Source organism: Diuraphis noxia, unplaced genomic scaffold (assembly GCF_037042655.1).
Source record: "Diuraphis noxia isolate RWA-SAM2 unplaced genomic scaffold, SU_Dnox_SAM2 contig0002, whole genome shotgun sequence".
NCBI lineage: Eukaryota > Metazoa > Arthropoda > Insecta > Hemiptera > Aphididae > Diuraphis > Diuraphis noxia.
The window spans coordinates 29,725,704-29,740,617 of NW_028301712.1; the positions used below are offsets into that span (position 1 = coordinate 29,725,704).

Below are 14,914 nucleotides of genomic sequence, written 5' to 3' on the forward strand. Positions count from 1 at the left end.
TGTTTTTATTAAAAAATTATATTTTTAACATTTTTTCATCCCTATAATTTTTTAAGTTTTTTTACTTTTTTTAATGACAACATGTAGTTTTAATTTGATATTCCAAAACAGAATATTTTTCTAAGTATTTCGATACATAAAAATTGAATTTAGGGCATGTAGTTTATGAGTTATAAAAATTTAAAGTTTAGATGAGCGGAGTAGTGGACAAATATGTCGCAGGGTAATCCCGTACCACTCTACTCCGCTCATCTAAACTTTAAATACCTATATCACGTAAACTACTCGCCCTAAATTCAATTTTTACGTATCAAATTACTTCTGTTTTGGAATATCAAATTAAAACTACATGTTGTCATTCAAAAAAGTAAAATACTTAAAAAATTATAGGGATAAAAAAATGTTAAAAATATAATTTTTTAATAAAAACGTTGTTTTGTAAATGACTTGAAGCTATGTAAAATTATATTTTCAAAAACATTTAGACTTATTGAAATAATGAGTGTTTTACGCTTCATAAATCACCCCGTATATGAATATACGAATCGCATACTCTGCCTATTTTTTCAAGCAATAACACATCATCATTATTCAATTCCCATCGTTCTCTAGGAATTGGTTGTCGAAGTATAGCTCCTGAGCGACTAGTGACTGGTAATGCGCTTTGATACTGATATGTAATAAGTTCTTGAATGGTTGGGAATGATGGTCCTTCAAAACGAAACTCGCCCTACATTCAAAATAAAATTTGTTGAAATTTTGTTTGACAGAGTTTATGAGCATTTTAATTACCTCAGAAGTGGTTTGAACAATAAAATGCTTGTGGCCACCCCAACATACAGACAACACCGTCTGATTCTCATCGTTTCTAGTAGTTTCTCTCACTAAAAAGTCTCCCTCTTTTGTTAAAAGTCGAACAACTTCTTCTCTCGGTAAAACCCCATGGAACCATTCTTCTTCAATTAATGATTTCACAGAAGATCCAATCTAAAGTAATAATTATATTAAATGTATCAATTATAAACATTTTTATTAAAAGTATATTATTCCCATTGTAAACACATCACACATTCACACGAAGATGACGTTCTGCATGTGTTGTTTCCGTCTTAGAAACGCACAACATATCAAACATCAATTTTCAAGTTTTAATTTTATTTTGCCATAATCGAAATTAAAGAGAATTTACATATTACTAAATTTAAATCAAGAATATTATTATCTAGTGTCTACGAATAATTTTTTCAATATTTTAATTTTAAGGCAAATTATGGGCTTTATAAAATTTAAAATTCTAACTGACACAACATAATTATGCGGGTATATAACGTAATCTTAAAATAACAAATTACAATGGCTGTTTCAAAAAGACTTCAACGTTTTACAGACAAGACACACTCAAGAATATTATATCGTTATAACTTATATAAGGTTAATAACTCTAAACTCATTAATATTCATCCCAATGCTATAGTTGTTTAAATAATATTACTAATAACTTAAGAAATACAATTTTATACATTTTTATTCACAGCACACAGATCATTAGTAATAATCATAATACAAATAGAACATTTGTAAGCACATCATCGAACATTGTAAAAACAAGTATTAGTCATTCTGAAATAAATGTGATTTACCTGGACTGATAAAATGAATCATCAAATAGATAATTTAATACATTATATTTTGTGTTAATTATCAGTTATAACTAGGACTGGAATTTTGATGCAGTCATCTTTTTTTCTGGTGGTTTGAAACGCTGGTCCGTAAGTATAAAATGTGTTTCGGGTGATATTGATAATTTAAAAGTGTTTTTTTTTTTTTTTTTACAAAATTAACTTTAAATGCATTTTTTTGACAATTTTAGTTCATTTCCTTATTTTTTGGAGCATTTATCACAATTTATTCATAAAATAAACGAAGATTTTTGCAATTATCAAGAGACTTTACTGCCGACTGTACGAATAATAAATTATACAGTACAAGTTATCGTCGATAACAATATTTTATTATAGGCCTTTCCGTTAAAATTATCGCTGTTATATACCTATTATGTTTTATTAATTGTATTACACCATACATACATACATAAAAAGCGTAAATACATACATTACAGAAAAAAAAATACACTACCTTAGTATGATTTAAAATTTTTTTTCCAATGTTTAAGTTATATACTTATATAACAATTTAAATGAATTTTTTGAGTTTTTCAAGTCATTTTTACATTTTTTGAGATTTTTTAGGCCAATAAAATCCCAGCCCTAAAGTTATAACTTATAGACTATAGTAAATTAATTTCAAACAGTTATGTTAGTCAAAGCTTACCACACTAGGCAATAAGTTGTTAGAATTGTTGTCAGCAAACGGCACAGGCGTGACTATCGGTCGCATATCAACAATAACCGATCCATCGTTTCCATCTATACTGTCAGAGTGATAGTGATTACTACTGTCACCGTTTTGTGGACCTACTCCTGAGCTAGCTGTAGTTGTAGTAATGGCACTGTTATTGTTTTGCATTGAATTTGAATCCATCGAAAGGTTACCATTCCCTGAATTTGGTACTGATTTACGACGAAATGGTTTACGTAAGATGTCTACCAAGCTAGAAGTAGCCAGTGTAGTAGCTATAGTCATCATGGATGATGCTTGACTAACGTTACTTAACGAAGGCCTTTTCAGAGTACCATCAACCTGAAAATTGTATAAATTATGTAATTTAAATTGTTATGTAAAAGTAAAGACGATAGAAATTTTAAATATTAATTAAAACATAATTAACTTACTGTAATGTCGATATCGTTTATATCTAATGATGGAAGATCACATCCAGAAGGCAATTCTTCACAACCAATTTCAAAAAGTGCTTTTTTTATAACATCTACTTGCTTTTGTAGCCTATGTTCTTCGCTTTTGAGTTCAATCAGTTGCAATTCACTAAAAAGAAATAAGATTTTAATGCAAAAACACAATCCACTTCGCACTAAAATATCGTTCTAAGCTGTTAAATACAGCATAAACACAAAGTGCATAAGTATTAATATATTTCAAGTACGAAAAGATAAATGGCTCAAGTCCAATAGCCCACGCTATTTTTCAGTAAAACAGAATTTTTTTTAACAAAGTGGGATAGAGTTTGAGTGGAAACAATGATATTGGTGGTAATTCCAACCTATCAAGGTTGAATGATCTATTTTCTCTAAATTTATTAATTATAAACATCGAATTGATCAAGAAAAAAAATGAATACTAATATTACATAAGAATTCAGGTAAATAATATCTGATGACCTCTTAATGCAAATTATACATTTTATTATATTCCAAAACAATAGAGATTTCATTACAACTAAACCGAGTATGTGCCTACTCATTTAATACCCTTTTTTTCATTATATCATATATCATTTTATTTCATTGTAAATGAAAAACATTACATTTATTTTATTTTTTAAGTTATATAATATATTATGAAGAACATTGGCCAATTGGTGTTTTGATTTATGATAATAAAATAAAATTTAAAACACGTATAGTATCTTTTTACTCGCTAAATAAACCCTCAAAAGTATAATTTTAATATATTAACTCGTTTTTGATCATTTGAGATCTTGTTCTCAAATTTAATGAGCAGTTTAAAAAATATATATATATTACATTCAACGGGTACCAATTATAAGTATAAAGGTATTAATATTATAATGAATCGGATATCACATTATAATATATGCTATATCATAACCGGGTAACTGACTTATTTTCAATAACGGTCGGTGGTCGGCGGACATCAGAGAAATTAAGATATAAATATCATGAAACAATGTTGCGTACCAACTATATACATAACTCTCTAATGATGACTGGAAAAATGGTAATAGTATAATAACAATAATATAAAATTATAAACGCAACACAAAACGATGTTTGAGATACCTAATTCACAAAGCCTACATCATGACGTTTACCCCTCGACATCATGACTTACGAATTATTTTCCGACTTGTTATCGACACTGGTTTCTATGGCGTCTTGGCATTCTTTCAGCCGGGTTTCGAGTTCAGTCATTTTATTGCGCACCCAGTCCATAGTCAGGTTGTCGACTGCCAGCTGGTTGGCTTGCAGATGTCCAGACGTATCGCCTTGCACTAGCGCGTCGTCGAATGAGATCTCGACGTCATTTCGTTCAGTCCTGAAACGTCGTAAATAACCATTATATGATGTGCGTTAATCACGGTACAATTTCCCTACAGATCTCACGCTGAACGGACACAGGTGTTAAATTATATAATTTATATCATATATATTATATATTATAATATATTATATATCAGTTGTATCAAATGAATTCATTTGCACACCCTATAATTGCTAATAATATAGTACTATTAAATAAATACTTATTCGATGGTTTGTTGTTTTTCCGTAGTTTTTAAAAAATTTTTCGCAGAAAAATTAATGCACTAATTATCATATGCATTATTTATGATGTGTAAAAGTAAAAAAAAAATTAATCATTAGATATGTGAGGTCTTAATTCTTGCAAAGACATAGTACATGGTCATTATTCGCCACTTATCTATTTATTATCGCACATAATAAAACTTTTAATAAACATACTTATAAATTATATATTTCTTTCATCACTGAATCATTAAGGACCCGTTTTACAATCATAGTTTAAACCTCGGTTACGCTTAACCCACTGACTTTACCGGCCGAATTTCGTGGTTTAACCTTAGTTTCACTATTGTAAGACGCGCGGGCCCAAAGAAATTCTATTATTTTAATATTTATTTGAATTACTAAAGTTTAGATATATATTCAAAAATGTAAATCATTTATTTTAAAACATTCTCTATAATAAATACGAAGAACCTTGGTATTATGAGGCTTTTTTTAGTGTATATAAGCTTAATTTTTCAGGGCAGCTATAATATGTTTTTGTTTATACATAGGTACTTATATAAAATATAATATAGTTCAGAATATCAATTGCCATATAACATATTATACGCTACTACAGTCAATTGAAATGTTGATATTGTATTATAGTCCTAAGATATTTAATCAGTCGAAGACGAATAAAATAATATACAATTAAATGGGTTTCATATTTATATTTATTATATAGTTAGGTACTAACTTTTTTGTATAGTCGTTATACTCCTCACACGGTTGTATGATATCCGTGCACGATTCCATACGCAAGCCGATCTGCACGAACTCTTCAGATGCCGGGTTCCATTGTACTGCCAATTCGGTTAAAGCATTTTTCCTAAAAATTTAAATTAAAAAAAAAAAATTATACAATAACTGTTTAGTGTTTTTAGACATTGTTTTATCAACTACGAGATATTATTGGAACAATCAAACGGCAATTTATCAATAACACTAACCAATCGGCTATAATGTTTTCCAGCTCTTGTTTATGATGTTGCATAAATGCCGGCATCATTATTGTCTGGAAGTCTTTTTCCGATTCTTGGGCTTCGGCAATTAATAGGACGTATTCATTATGTACAAGATGCAATCGCCGACAAGCCCTTTGGTATTTTTCCCGGACGTCATCCAATTTTCTCCCTCCTCGGCCACCTATTTTGAACAAATGTGTACGTATTAAATAATATATATATAAAAAAAAAATGGCTAAAAAAGTTTTAAAAATGTTGATCAATTTTTGTTGTTTATACTTTAAGTATAAATAAACTTACTTTTGAAAAAATGTTCTTCAAATCTTGACCTCATAGAACGATAGGTTTCTAGGTGTTTGGTGTAATCTGCTTTTTTTCTTGCCAACTCGTCGACCAACTGTAAAGTAGAAAAGACATTAAAATATTAGATATGTGTACGGATTCATATCAACCAATAATTATTCCATTCAATAAAAATTTGTCAAATCACTCAGATATAATAATTACCACTTGCTAGGTATTAACGTCATACAAAAAACTATTATCAAATTTAAACACAAGCTACACTGGGGTAAATTACAAAATTCTAACTCTGAATAAATATTTTGGACATAAAAAATTAAAATTATGTGGGATGCATGGCATGATATTTGTATCAGGTATTTATTTTCTCGAGAAAACGATCGTTTCTCATTTTTGAAGAATTGCTTAGAGTCGAATATCCGGATCGTAATACTACCTACCATAAATAATACGATTGCGATTGCAGAATTCAGATATGCAAGTAGGTACCTAATAAGTGCCAATCTAATTCAAGAAAATGTTTAAAACAAAACCCCATCTGATAAAACAATTGAATAAAAAAACACCATGTAATATTATTGTATAAGCAAATCTCAGGAAAAACCCATGGTTTAAAAACGGCACGTAGATACATATGGAGTGAATGTTAAGTAATCCTGTTAAACTGGCGATTTTAATTGAGTACTGCTTTTGTCAGTCGTTCGAAATGACGGCATCAGCGAATAACTGACAAAGCACTTTTCAGTGATGTAAAATATATTATATTATATTATGTAAATACTATCTTTAGGTACCTATTCTCTACAAATATTATAACCGTAAGTGTAAAATAAATTTAGTAAATTCGCTTTGCATACAGAAAAATACCAAATGTAAATAACGGGATGACAAACCTAATGTTTAAATATAACTCTGACCTCCCACATGCGCAGTAATATTATAATGGCATAGGTACTATACATATGCAGTCTGCACAGATAAATGTATTTCAACATTTGGCCTGATGAAATTATTATGCTTATAATATTTTCATATGGCAATGAAAATATTTCAAAATTAATTGTATTTCTATATTTATCGACACCGACGCGTTCAACACAATTTTAATAAAAAAATGTTAAATAATAAAACAATTAATTTAGTAATTATAATTTTTAATTAAATACTGCGTTAGATATAGCCAATACGTATACATTATACGGTTTAACGATTATAAGCCATCCATAAATCGTGCTGTCCTCAAAAGTTGACACCATATATTATTTTAAGAAATTTATACCTAATACCTACCTAATAACCTATAATAATAATTATTAATACTTAAACGTAGTTTGGTGACTTATTAGTTATTTAGTAAATAGTTGCATTTCTATCGTTGTTAAAACATTTATTAGCTATCATCAAAGATGTACTTAAAAATACAAAATTGAGTTCATCATAGAAAGTATTCTGTTTGATTATTTATTTCGTATGATAGGTCTCTAAGGTCTCTTACTATACTGTCTATACTCTAATATTAGATACGTTATATACTTATATAGTGACGTGATATACAAGAATATCAGACTTTATTATACTCTAAATTTAACATGACAACTCACATATTATATTAGACATAATTTGGTACATATAGCTAAAGCCTAGAATAAAATTATATCAAAATATAATTTAATCATTAAGGTATAGGTATAGGTACTTCAATTAATTATCAATCAAAAATCAATATTAAAAAATTGCGTAATATCTACTTATAGTCTATAACTGTTAAAATCATTATTTTATAATATTTAATGTGCTTGAATAAATCTTATAATGGACCTATATGAATAATAAAAATATACAAGTTAATAATTAATTATCAGTAAATATTTATCCAGGATTTGATTTCTAGTAAGGAAGTATATGCTTATTTAGTGTAACCTTATAGGCCTTGAAATATATAATATTGTTAATTACCTCTACGACTATAATTTTAAAGAAGAAAATAAAAGTCCAGTGAGTTTTAGGTATACTGTTTAAGTTACTTTTTATAAAGGTTAAAAATTATAATTTTTTATAAAATAACATCTTAATCCCTGTATCTAATAAAAAAATATTTTTAACTTAAAAAATAAAATTGTCCGAAAAATTAGTGTAACACTTTCCATTCTATAGAAAATTAAATTAACATTTTAAAAATAATTATATAAATAGATATTTACAGCAATTTTGAATTTAAAATCAAATTTATGTTTAAAAAAAAGAAAAATATCTTACTATATATTTGTATATTTATAAATATGTATTCATAAGTATAGAATAAAATGAATTCTTACAATTATTTAGTTAGCAGTAGTTTAAATTTTCTTTCATAATACACACAAAAACTGAAAACCCATGATAAAAAAATTGAGTAAATAATTTATGTTTTAAATAATTTTTTAATTCAAAAAGTTCTTCTTTTTCATAAAAAAAATACATCAACAACAAAATTATAGTATAATTACTTGGTTTTATAACGCAAGTTATTTGATTGACCGAAACTTTTGTCATGGATTAAAATCAAGGTCCTAATATTTAACGCAAGGTCAACCCTTTTTTTTAAACCAACTACCTAAGATTAATTTTTCCAATTTTTCGCATAACAGCTTATTATCCCGAACAATATAATATTTCCGACTTCCGTGTACATAAATTTAACTGTATGAGCAAGTATATATAATACAATGTTGATTTTTAATTTTTGTACAATAAAATGATGAGAAAAATTATTCTAGAAATATGTATACAGATTATGCATTGAGTATAGAATGGTGTCATATTACCTTGCCTGAATTAAATGTTTTTATAATTACACGAAAGTGCCTAATAAAAATAAAACATTAACAATTAATAACTTTAAGAAAAATAACTACCTACTCGTTGATTTTTGATGTCTTACCATTGATATATTCTACACTATACGAGTTCAATAATTAAATAATATTAGTATTTACTATATTATAATCGTTATTTACAATATATTATCATACCTACTTGTCCTCAATACATAGGTAGGATTTAGATAATATATTAAACAATTGCACGGTTGTGTTTTATTTGGCACAGACTTAAAAAGTTATAAGAATAGCACACACAAAGATTGATCCGTGTAATTTAATATTGTAACATATTATATAGGTACCTACCTAGTGAAATTTCTGATATCAAATGTTGATATACAATATAAAGGTACATCGTACACACTCAATGTCTCATTATAAATATATGTATAATTATAATACTATAAATATTATACAAGTTTTATTATCATGCGTACGTGTTAATGTAACTATTGGCAATTGTAATAATTTAATTTATACTATTATAGCGATATACAAACAACATTATATAAGTGTCAACTGTCAAAGTACTGTGAGATATGTATACGTTCATGTATACTATATCTTCCCAGTACCTATAGGTATGTATATATCATATAAACATGTCGAGCAAAAACGTATATCGTGTATTTAATGCAATAATATAATATCTACAACAGCGAATGCTTATTATTTTTGACGGTTTCTAGTTGCACGACATTTTACAAAAACGTAGGTATGTATTACACACACAATATAATTAGTTGAATGCAATACGTAACGTAATAACTAATGAGAGTAAGCTATTATTTATAACTGAGCATATAAAAACACAACAAAACATAAACACTATATTAAGCTACGATAGTTTCAAAAATATTATCAAGACATGTGCGAAAATTTGGAAAACGCGAACAAACTAGGTTAAAACTTCTTAGCGTTCTTGCTTCATTTATAATATCTATATGCAAGTATAAAAATGATAAATCAAAAACTGCGGTATAGGAGCAGAATAGATTGTTGTACCATAAACAAGGCGCACGATTTACAACTACCGTACTGTAACAATGTGTTTACTATGTGCGCTTGTTACAATATCGTTGGCGCGAACTTAAATGGATAGGGCAATCGAAAGTGTTGCGAGACAATATTACAATAATATTCTGTTCGCCGACGCGTCAGACTCTACACCGCGCGGGGTCAAGCGAACGTACACGCCACAGTCGAATGAGAACAAAATGACGTGTCTAGTCGCGGCAAAATCTAGTCTCTCAATTTAACCAGGTCGACGGTAACTGGTAAGTATATACATATTATACTATATATACGTATTATGTACTTATAATATATGATATTATATACTAGGTACAACAAATAATAATCACATTACAGCCGCGATCACTGTTGCGCGCATAATAAAACAAAGGTAAAAATAATCATATAATAACGAGCCATAATAACCGCAGACTGCACAACGTGCGCGATAGGTGCAACACGCGAGCCCAATGGCATTTCCGGAGACCGAAACGATTTTCTAGCGCGCGCGGCGAACGGTCTCGCACAATCGGAGGTTAACCCACGTCAGGCGGTGGCCGAATTACCAGTTTTCAACTCGTACGACTGATAAATGAAGAATCTACTCTGTACGATACACGCGCCCGAGTGAAGTCGTGAAAAACAATAACGGAACATTTTCACTTTGGTTTTTATAACGTCGCTCTGCACCCGCTATACTATTGCCACAGATATCCCTTCGGCCCGGACGTAACAGGCCCTTAAAATAGTATTTGTTTTTTTTTTGTTACTATAATATTCTCATCGCACGCATATCGTCCCGAGTCCCGGCGATTACAATAATGTATATTTTTATTTATTTTATAATATGTATGATACCATGAGTATAATATATATAACGTTCGTGGTCGCGACTAGAACGATATACCTCTACCATATATATATAATAGCGTAGATTTTATTATTGTTATAAACTTCTTCTCCTCCGTCGAAAGATGGTCTCTCTCACTCTCGCGCGTACACACACACACATGAACATGCACATACACAAACACAATATATCGTACTTATCGTCCTATACACACGACGACGTTACGCGTATCCACTATGGCATTATTTTTACTGAATGCGACATAGACCTCCCGGCAGACTCGTCTCCTTTAGGAGGAATAAGAACGCTGAGCGACTGAATAACACGGAGAAGAAGAAAAAAAACACATACACACGACGACGACGATACGTATAATATTATGTACTATACGTATATTATGGTATACAACACTGGCCTTGAACGCAGTGGCGGCGGCGCACACGCCTCGTTTGGACGCGGTCCCCATTGTTCAAAAGAACGAGAAAAAAAGACGGTACAGCCGGTGACTATACTCTGTGAAACTGTATTTATATATATTATTATTATTATTATATATATTATATTATACTATATACACACGCGTAGTTATTATATTATATACATTATTATAAACGGCACGATGAGAAATTGAGAACTGAGAAGAGGAGGAATTACATTTTTTTTTTATACTTATCGTTATGATATAATGTTATTTCGTGTTTACGCACCGGAGAATACTGGCCGCCACCGTTGCCGAAATCCGTAAAATATTATGAATTATGTATTTATGACGCATTTCCCAATAGACGGCGAAAACAAATCACAGCCATTCGACACACGTACAATATATACCATATAGGTATACTATAGGTGGTACGTGTGTATATTCATTGCCATGCGATATATTATAATTTATAATATAATATTATATATTAATATCACTGTTATTATTATTATTATTTTTAAACAATACACTAGCGAAAACTAATCGTAAACCGAACGGCGTGAAATGATAATAATAATAATATTATTTATTTGCATATTTTTTTTCTAAGTTGTGCAATCCAACCACCGAAAAAAACTCATCTATTTCTGACACGAAGTAGTGATCTTTGGATAACGGCGTTCGCGTTCTGTGCCCCTGTTCGTCAGTCGCCAGTTTTCCACCACAGCTAGGTTGAAGTGAGTTGCACCCATATTCAATATGTTATATTGTACGAATGAATAAAAAAACGGATACGCTTAAGGGATTTTCGCACGTTTTAATCCTTACACCGAAAGTTGAAGGTTTTACTTTTTTGTTTTATACGTTGAACAAGGACGATTGCGATCATTTTTCCAATACAATAAAATATGTAGTATTTTTACAAGTCTTTAAAATTATATCCGTAATGACACTGGTTAAAACTTAATGACGCGCAGAAGTGCTTCAGATGATAACATTACGTTTATTTATTATCCAATTATAATTGATTCAGACCACTTTATTTTTTCCGATAATATATAATAAATTACACATAACATCAATTGGAATGTTAATTCATAGGTAATTCTTAATTAAAAACTTATTGTCTAGTTAAAATACATTTGAAGCATTGAATTGCCGATAAAAGATGACCTTACATCATAATTCATAACACATTCCTTGGATGCGACCTTCTTATAGAGTTATAGAAAAACATAATATTTATAATTATTTGCAAGCGCTCAGGAATGCACACGGGATTTTACAGAGTATATATTAGAGTATTTATATGTTGAAAGCAACCCTATACTATTTTCGTTGAGACGGGGGTAGTATAGATACGCACAACATATAACTAGTAATTTGACGTGATATTAATTTTGAGTTTCGTAAGATTTTATTGAATAAGATGATTAATTAAATTTGAAGAATTATGTATATTATATAGCTATGATTTAAGATACCATTCTGTCTTAAATTGTTTATAATTTATACTGTTAATAGATTAGGTATATACAGTGAAACCTCCCTTAACGGACACTTCTAAACAGCAGACACCTCCAAATAGGTTAGATTTGGACATTTTTGGAACGACGTGGACATTATCACTATTTTTATACAGGAAACCCCCAATATACCAGACACTCTAAATAACGGACACTTTTATGGTAATTTCATTTTGATTTTGACAGTTCTAAAATATAGAATAATCGTGGAATGTCTTTTTAAATATCTATCTATTATAGTTTTCAGTTAATCTTATCTGTCCATTATCGCGCCGATTAAAACATTTTTCTAGTTTATGTTCTGTGAAGTATCCTACATTCCTATTTCCTACTCGCATTTAGTTGTGTTTGTGATTTCATTTCATATGAACGTATTCATAAACGTATTGTCTCCAACGCAGTTGAATTATAAAATGCCTTGATACACGAAATTACTTTATATCAAGGTCTAAACAAGTTAAAGTAACTGCAATTTCATATATATATATTTTTTTTTATTAGAATTAAGCCTCGGAAACTATGGCCATTGGCAACAATGGGTTCAACTCCATTTTCATATAATTTTAAATAATAATATGCACAATTAATATAATAGAAATATAGAAATATTATTGATTATAAATATTATATAAATTAAAAAAATATGTTGTAAATATGTAAATATTAATTTTTCCAAGTTATTTTCAAGAATTAACCCCCCCCCCCACAGAATAACGGACGCCTATAAATAACGGACAAAATTATGACGGTCGAGAGTGTCCAGTATTTAGAGTTTTCACTGAATATTTATTAGTTAACTCTATTGTGATTTCGATATCATTATTATTATCAATTGTTAATTTAACATGCTCATATAAGTTATAGTTATCAAAAACTATGAAATATAATTTCATATTTAATGGTTCTCTCTTAAACATGGTTTTTGTCCGCCTGTCACAGTTGACAATATACCAATTCCTATGTCCAACTCAGTAAAATATCTTGGCATCATACTAGATTAAAGACTAACTTGGAACCAACATATCAAATCAAAAAGATTAATTTTAAACTCTCGCTCCCGTTCACTTAAAAATTTAATTACAAATAATAAATGTTCAAGTTTAAAAACTAAATTATTAATATACAAATCACTGTTAAAGCCAATTTGGTCATACGGACTACAGTTTTGGGGTACAGCCAAAAAAACGAACCTAAACAAAATTCAAGCATATCAAAATATAATAACACTAAGAAAAATCACAAGCGCCCAACCCTACATATCTAATCTTACCCTTCATAACGACCTACGTATGAAATCTGTAGAAGAAGAATCTGTAATCTTTTACAAACGATTTTTCTCACGTCTAAACAATCACGAAAATCCACTGATTCAAAGCCTAAATTCCTTAACGCTCCCGGAAAACCCTCGTAGGAGGCTAAAAAGAAGATGGTGCAGAGATCTCTTAAATTAAAAAAAAAAAAAAAATGTGTACCTTACCTACTGCTTAATAAATTCCCTGCCTTCTTACTCCCACCTTCCAATCTTTTCAATTTTATAGGGTTACCATAGGGTGATTTCTTAATCAAGTTTTTTCATGTATAACTACTCTTTTCACATATACTTATTATGCTATATTGTATAGATTGTATATTATCTCTTAAATAATAAAAAAATAATATTTAATGGAATAATTTGAATTTATAAAAATAAAAATTTATATTTTATATGAATACAATTGTTATGGGATATCGTTAAAAAAATATGAGTGGGTATAATATGTAATAATATTAATATTAGACTGATTATTTGTCTAGGTAAGTATTGATTTCTGAGAGAGGAAGTAATTCCCCCAAAAATTGATAAGTGTCAAATATAATTATTATAATTATACACTTGTAAGACAATTTTTTTTGATTATTAATTAAACTCTTTTACTTAATTGCTTAATTATTGCCAATGCCCAATTCGGACACAGTTATTTACACATAATTATATAGTTATTATTTACAAAACAGTCGAAATTATTAACAAATTCCTCGATTGTTTTTCACAAGTCTATCTTTTTCATTTTGTCTTACTGTAATTATGATATGATGTATTATTTATTATGTTAGAAATGTTAGAAAAACTAATTGCCATAAATATTAACTTTCAATGTAGGTAAGTACACAGTACACAAGTACCTATCTAGTATATTAAGTAATCCAAAACACAGCTAACTTTAGCTTAACTTTTAAATTTTAATACTTTTGTTAAAAAAAATAATACATCAAAACAGGTAAATCAAGTTTTCATTTTACTTTTTATCACTTTATAGACTGGTTTTGAAATATAATTTGGTATACCTACCATTGATACATTAAATCTTATAGTATTCATTAATCTTATATCTCAATCTTATCAATGTATTATAAACCAAAGAATTGTAAACATACCCTTTTATTTTAGGTATTACTTTAATATTATATTGTATAATGAATAATAATGCATTATCAATGTACAATACTACTATACATAAATATAATTTGTGTGTTTAGAGT

The 14,914-nt window shown here is 28.9% G+C and overlaps 1 protein-coding gene across 3 annotated transcripts in view; it reads right to left on the reverse strand.

Annotated features, from left to right (window-relative positions):
• Positions 1–14,914, reverse strand: part of FER (tyrosine-protein kinase Fer) — a 39,581-nt gene that overhangs the window by 5,551 nt on the left and 19,116 nt on the right. For 2 of the 3 annotated variants that reach the window (XM_015509178.2, XM_015509177.2), the window contains exons 2-9: positions 5,717–5,813; positions 5,402–5,597; positions 5,149–5,280; positions 3,991–4,194; positions 2,793–2,943; positions 2,332–2,700; positions 793–987; positions 554–730 (exon numbers count right to left, since the gene is read on the reverse strand). In XM_015509178.2, the coding sequence (XP_015364664.2) occupies positions 554–730; positions 793–987; positions 2,332–2,700; positions 2,793–2,943; positions 3,991–4,194; positions 5,149–5,280; positions 5,402–5,597; positions 5,717–5,813 (1,521 nt within the window). The remainder of the gene's footprint in view (positions 1–553; positions 731–792; positions 988–2,331; positions 2,701–2,792; positions 2,944–3,990; positions 4,195–5,148; positions 5,281–5,401; positions 5,598–5,716; positions 5,814–14,914) is intronic. The other variant, XM_015509179.2, reaches the window with a different exon arrangement.